The sequence below is a fragment of the Astyanax mexicanus genome, chromosome 24 (genome assembly GCF_023375975.1).
Source record: "Astyanax mexicanus isolate ESR-SI-001 chromosome 24, AstMex3_surface, whole genome shotgun sequence".
Lineage (NCBI taxonomy): Eukaryota > Metazoa > Chordata > Actinopteri > Characiformes > Acestrorhamphidae > Astyanax > Astyanax mexicanus.
Genome location: NC_064431.1, coordinates 1418905 through 1427813, shown reverse-complemented (window position 1 = coordinate 1427813; position 8909 = coordinate 1418905). Strand labels below are relative to the sequence as shown.

The window sequence follows — 8909 nt, the reverse complement described above, 5'->3', positions numbered from 1 at the left end:
ATTTTCTTCAGAGCTGTATATATGTGTGTATATATCTGATTAGCTTGCACTTTAATTATGTATTTAGCTATTTTCATTAAAATATCACACTATTTGTGATAAAGGCATTATTTAGACCTTGCAGTTTTCCGTATATATATCACAGAAACATTGTGTATCAATATATATTTCATAATTTATCCTGAATTAAAGTTATTATAACACATTGTTATACAGTAAATGCCTTCACTTTAAAGTACTTCTTGTACATTAAATATATTTTTAATATACATTTAAATATATAAGTTTTTAGAATGTTTTTATTAATTATGTAATTATATTAATTATGTATTTAGCTATTTTTCTTAAAAATAGAAAATGCCATTAAGAAAGTAACCTTTGATATCAGTGACACCACAAACTTATTCAAATTTATTCAAAGATTTAATTCTTGTCAAGGGACTAAAGATACTTGTTGCATGTTCACCAATTAATATGTTAATTTTACTAAATATTTCTAATTCTGTCTTTATACTTAGCTTTAAGTAGGTCAAGTTTAAGCTGTCCTCTCTGTTGTGGTCAAATATATTTAAAAAAAATACAATTATGTAAAATTTTCTTTAAAAAAAGCAGAACATCCTTGCTGTTAAAAAAAAAACTCAGTTTTTACATTTTTCTGTATTTTTCTGATTTTTAATTTTGTAATTTGTTTGAAAAAAATGCTTTGTTCTTTTCTAAATTTCCTGATAAAAAGACCAATAAAAATAATTTTTACATTGACTTTCATTAAAATTTGTAAATTGCCAGTTTAGAAAGAGAAAAAAGGTTTTGTTTGACAGCTACAATATATATATTAGCTAATAAAATGTACGTCAAGTTTAAAATGTCCACCTAGTTGCAGTAAAAAAAATCAAGAATCAAGAAAATGAAAGTAAAATTATTTGAGAATTATTTAAAATATATTTTTGTAACTGAACATGGTAATCATGAACATTTTAACTTTTTTGCAACTCTAGGTCAAATGCAGCTTATAGTAACAGGTTGGACAAATGCGTGCATAACTAAAAATAAAAAACTATAAATAGAATTTTAAATAGAAAATATGATTTTTGTGTAGTATGTCATTTTTTTTGTAGTAAACATTCAAAATAATAAAATGCCTTAAGTCATACTTACAATAGCAAAAAGCACCATATTCTGATAATAAATCAATGTTAGCACATTAAACGCTCTGAAATTTGGGAATTAAAAATTACTTCCTGAATTAATAAATAAATGAGCTGAGAGACAAGGATTAGAAAGAAGACCATGAAATGTTTACTGACATTTTTGCATGGCATACACTGACATTTTCGTCCAATACAAACTGAAAAGCAAAAAAAATACAACGAATGAGAACGTAAAAGGCTATATGTAGTACAACAAAGAAGTGGAGTGTCAAAGAAACAGCTTATAATTCAATTTCTATAAGAACGAGAAACAAAAATTCCCTTTTCTGGAAGTAGTGTTCGCAGTCCGACGTCTAATATCAGATGTTTTCCTTCACAAAAACAGAGTAAAAAACAGAGTAAAAAACAAAGCTAAAAACGGAATCAGTCATAGTGTTCAGTCTTTTTTTTCTTTTTTACAGATTTGTAAAACCGCTTAGCGTAGCTTAAATGTCAGCTTAATTTTTATAAAAAACAAACAAAAAAAAAAGGGTCACACAACTTGTAATGAAATGTATCAAAAGGAATCGACGAAAAAAAAACTAAAATAAAAATAATAATAAAAACAAATACATTTTTGCACTACCATTGGAAACATCCTCACAGTCACAAAAACAATGTCAGTTTTAAAAGTTATTTTTCTGAATTTAATGTTGGGTTTTAATTGCTGAAACTGTTTGTATTTTCAAAATTGTCCTAATGAATAAACCATAAAAATGCTTTTACATTAAATTCCATTAAAACTTGTTAAGTTGCCAATTCGGAGATTTTTTGTGACAGCGACAGTATATTAGCTCATATATTGTAATGTTTGCATTTTATAAATTTAATAGAAAAACATACATACAGTACTGTGCAGAAGTTTTAGGCATCATATAATATTTAAAATAATTTTACATAAAACAAACAGTACAACTTTTTAAAAATGTTTTAATAAGAAAATAAGAAATATTTCAAATGCTCCCAGCCTTAATCACCTTAATGCACATTAAACACTGAGTTACCAAACCAGGCATTTATTCAACGATGATAAATTGACAATTATTTGTGAAACACCATATACATTAACAATTCGTCCCTTTTGGGAGGAATCAGTTGTTTTATGTATTTCTGTATTAAATGTATTTATTGGATCCATTTTCATGCATGAAAAAATGTCACATGAATGAAAATAAAGCACATTAGTTTATGTTAAAAATGACAATTTTTTAAATAAGAAAGAATAACTGCTTTTTACTAAAACTGAGAATTTTTAGGATAGTTTTTTTTAAACAGTATTTATTCTAATAGTGTTTTTGCTCATTGCTCCCAAGTAAGAAGCTTTAAATTCTAATGCTCACAGGCGTCTAAAACCTTTGCACAGCACTGTAGAGTATATATAAAATTATATAAAACATTAGTGTAATGGGACGCAACTCAAATTTGTCCAATTTCTCAAGTGAATCAATGTACATGCACTTCATAATACAAATACTGCAGAAAGAGATCAGTGTAACATTTATCCCGTTTACACAGTTTTTAGTTTGTTTGAGGCTAAACTCAAAAATTGGGTGGAAAAAGTTCAATTTCATTTTTGCACATTTTGAGTACAGTAAAGAAGAAATGGGTTTTCATATAATTCTCCAATTTTATCATTTGATTCATTTTTGATTTTAAGATTTGTTTAAATGTTTGCATCTCAAAACAAAAGGAAATTGGATTATACAAATAATTTTTGTTACAAGATGCACAAATGGAAAAATGAGAAAATCAGCAAGACCAATTGTTGCTATAATTATAATTGTCTGTTAATCTGATTGATGAGGTAATTTGATATATAGCTCTCTGTCAAATTTCTTACTCATATTTTTAGATTATGCTGTGCACGAGTACTTGAATAATCATATGTGAATAAAATATGATTATAATGGGATTGAGCGCACTAATTCTTTTAAACATAATTTTTGCAAAGGCCTATTTTTCATTACACAAATCCCAGAGGTAGATGTGGCCTGTAACAACACTCGTTCCTCCCCTGTTACCTGTAACAGGTAAAAATGTGGTCCTAATGACTACATTCAGAGCTTATGGCATGTTTACGGCATGTTTAAGTCACACTTGGTCTATCAGCTAAAATAAAACGAAGAAATTTCACTCTATTTTTAGTGCACCAGATTATCAGAAATAACTACAATTGAAATAAAATAGTGATTAAGGGGATGGAGCTTAAAAAGTATTTGAATCTTTAATCTTGAATTATTTAATGGTGTAATTCATGTATTTTGAACTTGGGAAGTGAAGAAATTTGCTGTCAGGGGAAAAAAATACATTTAAAAATTAAAAATACAAAACCTTTGTCCTAAATTGGCATTTCTAAGTTTTGAAACGAATCAGTTTGAATTTATTGATAGATTTTTTTTTTTTTATATATAAATCAGATTTTTTTTTTTAAATTGCTTTTAAGCTCCATGTAAGAGTAAGTATTGGGGGGGTTGGTCAACGTAACGCCTTTAATGTAAATCACTACACTCGACTTCCCATCAACTACACATCCATTACATCGAATCAGAAACATCTGTAAAATTGCCTACTGCATGCAATATGAAAATTAACATTTTTTCCAAATGAGGTACAATAAGGTACTATAATGCTGCTGATTAAAAAAAATAAAAACAATTTAAAAACACGATTCAATCAAGTTTTATCGAGTTTACGGAATCACAAAAAGTTAAATCAGTTCGAAACTGTTCATAAATGGAATGCGGCACCTAATATGTGACTCCACAAAAGCTGTTTCGTTTGCTTAAAACAAAAAATAAAATAATTCAGAATTGGCAAAAAGACAAAGTAATTCAGATTGAATCAGGTGTGAAACGCTACTTTTAGGTGCAGGTACCCAGACAAGGATTAAGCCTAGTCTTGGACAACATATTAGCATTTTGAACTAAGATTTTCCACTGAAAGGAAATTTTTAGTCTAGAACTAATTTTAACTTTCGGAATCAGAAAAAAAAATGTTCACATTGGTGGTGAATGGAACCTGGAATATCAAAAGTCGACTGCCTCTGAAAATGACATAAAAAGGACAATATTAAACAGAATGTATATTTTTTTTGTATAAGTGAAATAACACTGATCATGATTGCACAATTTTGTATGTATGTATGTATGTATGTATATATTAACTAGTTAAGGGTCAATTAAACAATATATAAGCATAAGCTGGTATCTTTTCTATTGAAAGAAGAAGAAAAAAAAAAAAATATATATATATATATATATATATATATATATATATATATAGTGAGGCCTAGTCATGATGTATTCCACCACCACCAATTGAAGAAATGAAAGAGAAAAAGCAGCATCTCACCCTAAAACTCTCTGAATTACTGTTGAACTCTGCCAGTGTTTCCCAGTCTTGGTACATTTTAGTGGGTTTCCTGTTTTAACACTCTGAGGTTAAGCTCAGAGGCTGGAATAATATATTTGAATGTGCATTTTCTATATTTGAATGAAATTTGCTTAACTTTTGATAAACTTGCATTTTTTTTATGGCAAAATTCTATTTCTATTAAATGTTGTTTTTAATGCACATTTTTTTTTGTTGCTCTGAATTTTAGAGTGAATTTTGCGGTTGGAAACTATTACAATTTTAAAATTAATTTTATACAAATTCAGATCTATAAACTCTATTATATCCACCAGATGTCTCACATTTAGTCTGAATTGGTATTTCTGATTCTAGAATAGATTCAAATAGATTGGATTTTAATAATTTTGAAATGTATATATTTTTTGTTTAAACAGCGAATCGCAGCAGCTTACACATTCAAAATAGATAAAGCTTTGGAAAAAAAAATATTTATGAATTACACTATTACGTAGTTTATCAAAAGTCAGGAAAGTTTGTCAAATATAGAAAAATCAGATCAAATACCAGCAGGACCAGAACTGGGAAACACTGAAATTTACAGATTTTTGAGAAGACAGTGGTATTCTTTTAAGTTTGGACCTGTGTGTGTGTGTTTTAAACAGCACTGCACTATAAAAGGACTATTAAAGTGAATCTTTAACGACCACAATGACCAAGTGATCCTCCTCTATTTTGCCCAAAGTTTTAAGAGCAGTCTGAAGGTACTGTTGGGAGAACTCACAGGGGGGGAAGGCGTACAGCATGCCCCCCGTTTCACGTTCCTTGGGTCCTCCGATTGGCAGACTGATCACGCCAGCTGCCTGCTTGTTTCTGAGGTAGGTGACCAGGTTGCGCAGAAGGCGTTTCTGGATTCCAGGTTCCAGAGGAGGCGAGTCCTGGTCCATGGGGCCCTGGACGGCCAGGAGGACGGTGTAGCCGTCGGGGCTGCCCAGCTTGATGCGGCGGGTCACCTCATCCAGCTTGGGCTGGTCCAGTCGGAGTCGCTGGGCTATCTTGAGCTGTGTGATCTTGGCACTGCCCGCTTGGTTGTCTTTCATGAGGGAAAGGAAGAAGCTGGCCCCTCCTTCCAGGATGTGCATGTTGGTGGGGAAGCTGCTGTTTTTCAGCACCAGGGAGCCGTGCCACACTCTGCTGATGGTCTGGGCGTATTCTGAGAGCGTGCTGGGCTTTTTGGGCTCGCTCTTGAACTTTTTCACCTGCTGATCTAAGTCTGCATCACTTTTGCGGTGGTTCCGCTCATGTTCTCCTCCTTTACGATGCTTGTTTGAATCCTCCTGCAACAGCAACTGAGCTCGCTCGTCTCCGGACTGGCGGCTGCTGTCAGGTGTGTGGCTTTGGGGCTCTGAGGTGGAGTCAGGAAGGCGGCCACGTGCCCGGTCTGGACTGTCGTCTGGGGTTGCAGGGGCACCTGCTCTCACCCTGGTGCGCCCCCTGTCCTCATACAGCCTGTCACTTGGACTGATGCTGCGACTTCGGCTCCGACGCTTACGTCGTTCGTCCAAACCTTTGCGATCAGAGTCTCTGTCCTTGGTCCATCGCTCCCTGCTGCGACTGCGGGCTCGTCCCCGCCCAAAAGCTTCTGTGTTAGTTCTGCGTTCCACGCTTTTAGGAGGACTCCATTCACGTTCACGCTCTCGTTCCCTCTCTGCGAAAAGTGGGTGGGAGGGTGAACGAGCACGAGCCCTAAGTTCTCTCTCCAAGCTGCGGTGGCGGCTGTAACCTTCGCTAAGTGGCTCAAAAGGTGGCGGCAAAGGAAGAGGCAGCTGGTACTGCTGCGGGTATGCTCGTACTTCCTCAGCTTTGGCAAAGTCCACTCGTAGCCTGCGGTTTGGGCCACCCAGTGGGAATCCACGCATCTGGGCACATGCTGCTTGGGCTGCATCCAGGCTTTCATAGTGGATGTAGGCAAAATTGTCCCCCTTTACATAGTCAATGGTACGGATGCTCCCAAAGCGATCAAACTCTCTAGCCAAGGCGGCCAGAGACACATTCGGGCCTAAGCCGCCCACCCAAAGGCGTGTGGTGGGATTGGCCTTGCCGTATCCAATTTTCACCTGGTTGCCCCCGAACACTCGTCCCTGCATGGCTACCTTGGCCCTGTGAGCCATGTCCAGGTTCTGGAATTTAATAAAAGCATATGCACACCCTTGCCCACGCGCTGGCCGCTTTATCACCACCTCCTCGATGACGCCGTACTTCTCAAAGCCCTGCCTGAGCTCTGCTTCAGACACGTTGTGATCCAGGTTGCCGATGAACAAGTTCCGAGTCGCTCTCTGATCGTCCTCTGGTTTCAGGTCCTCCTCCACCTGCAGCTGCAACGCCAGTGCCCGGCTCCTCTCCTCCAAAGCGCTGTAGTAGTCCAGGAGGCGCTCCCTCTCCCTGGCGAGCCCAACGACACCCTCAGCATAGTGCCTGGCCCGGGTATCGCGGATGGCACTGCCACCTGGCCCTGGCGAGAGCGAGCGCTGCCTATAGAGGTAGGCAGGGTGTAGCAAGGGAGCGTAGGCCACATCAGGAGGCGTGCAGCTGCGGCGGCGGACGTACACAGGCTCGACCCGAAGTGCCCGGTCCCCCAGCACCAGGCGGGTCCTGGCGTGGCGTGCTTCCCGTGCGCTCTCTACTTGCCTGAAGTTCACATAGGCTACCCGTCCAAGCTCAGGTGTGTGGGAGAGCTTTACACTGACATCTCCGAACTTCTTGAACTTGTGGAAGAGCTCATCCTCTATGTGCTCATCTGACAGGTGGGAGCCTAGGTTGCTGACCAGCAGGGTTTTGTACTCGAGGCCACTGCTGCTGCTGCTACTGCTGCCACCGCCACTGCCACTACTGCTGCCACCACTGCCAGCCCCGCCCCCAGCCACCCGGCCACCGAGCATCTCGGCGCCTGCAGACCCTTTACCTTTCCCACCTGGTCTCAAGCCCGAGCGCGCGGAAAGGGCACCGGCGTCGTGGTGCAGCCGATGGTGCGCGCTGCTCTCTCCTCCGCGCGCCTCACGTTTTCCATAGCAACCGCTCCGAGTGTCCGCGAGCAGCAGCGCGAGCGGCGGCGACGGTAGGAGGGCACCGGGAGGCGCGGCGACCGCGGAGGCGATGATGGCATCCTCTCCTCGTCTGCCCTCGCGCTCGCGGTCTCGCTCCCGTTCGCGCTCTCTCTCGCGCTCCCGGATCCGTTTGGCGGCAGCTCGCGCCGGGCTCGTGTCCCGCTCGGCCTGCCGCTTCATCCTCCTCCCTGCAAACTTTTGGCGGCGGAGGAAAAAAAACCGGGGCGACACCAAACAGCTCCGGTCCACACCGCGCGCTCACGCCGCGCGAGCGATGGGCGTCACGCGCGTTCCGCCGGACGCGGAGAGAGATACGGGGACGGAGCTTCAGCGGGAAAACATCAAACAAACGCGCCGAAAACACCAGCATCACAGAAGCTGCACCCGCGCCGCCATCTTGGACAATGGGAGCGTGCGCGCGCGCCGCCGTTGGTAGGAGGAGCACAGACGCACGTGACTCGGACGTCACTGGGATACGTCCCAAATCGCATCCTCATAGCCTTAATAGTGTGCCTAAGCAGTGGCCTAGATGGCGATTCTCAGGGTTTAACGCATTATGAAGCACATGGTTCATTTGGTAGTTTACATTTATTATTAATTAGGAAACTTGCAAATAGATTAATTTATAACATAAATATTTAAAGCTTGTATTTTCTGAAAAATGTCCCATATCATATGACCTCTTTTGAATTGTGCAAATATTCTATATAAATACATATCTATAAACATGTTTATTCAGACTTTATATAATATATACACTTATTGACTAGTTTTCGACAAATAAAAATGCCATAAATCCATATATATTTTGAAGTTTTTCAATGTTATATGAATCCCTTTTCTTTTTTTAATGTTTTTTTTTTGTTTTGTTTTTATTTATTTATTTATTTTACATTGTACGTTTTTTTTATATTTTTGTAATTATGGTTGTTTGTTACCTAAGTATGGATTGTATGTTGTGCAAAAAAACAAAAAACAAACCAAAGCACGGGGTTAAATTGGTTAGTAGTTTAAATGTATGTATTATTAATGATGAAGTACGCAAACAAATACATGAATAAAATAAAAACATTTAAAGCTTTTGATTCCTGACCAGTATCACGTCAATTTATTTAAGTAAACTTTAAAATATACTAATTTAAATGAAATACAGTTGTGGTCAAAAGTTTACATACACTTGTAAAAAAACATAATGTTATGGCTGTCTTGAGTTTTCAATAAGTTCTACAACTCTTATTTTTCTGTGATAGAGTGATCGGAACACATA

The 8909-nt window shown here is 38.3% G+C and overlaps 1 protein-coding gene across 3 annotated transcripts; it reads right to left on the bottom strand.

The window, feature by feature from the left end:
* Positions 1-1273: 1273 nt before the first annotated feature.
* On the bottom strand, positions 1274-8070 carry rbm15b (RNA binding motif protein 15B). 3 transcript variants are annotated; one of them, XM_049471884.1, is made up of 2 exons: positions 5323-8070; positions 1274-4230 (listed from the first exon to the last, which is right to left on the bottom strand). In XM_049471884.1, coding segments are annotated over exons 1-2 (2502 nt in total). In that variant the 5' UTR covers positions 7823-8070; the 3' UTR covers positions 1274-4228. The 3 variants fall into 3 exon arrangements, with proteins under 3 accessions (XP_049327841.1, XP_022537931.1, XP_007251604.2); XM_022682210.2 differs by having other exon boundaries at positions 1274-1519; XM_007251542.4 differs by lacking the exon at positions 1274-4230 and having other exon boundaries at positions 4446-8069.
* Between the last annotated feature and the right edge of the window lie 839 nt (positions 8071-8909).

Coding starts and splice junctions, on each gene's coding strand:
- rbm15b (XM_007251542.4), bottom strand. CDS start 7,822: ATGAAGCGGCAGGCCGAGCGGGACACGAGCCCGGCGCGAGCTGCCGCC.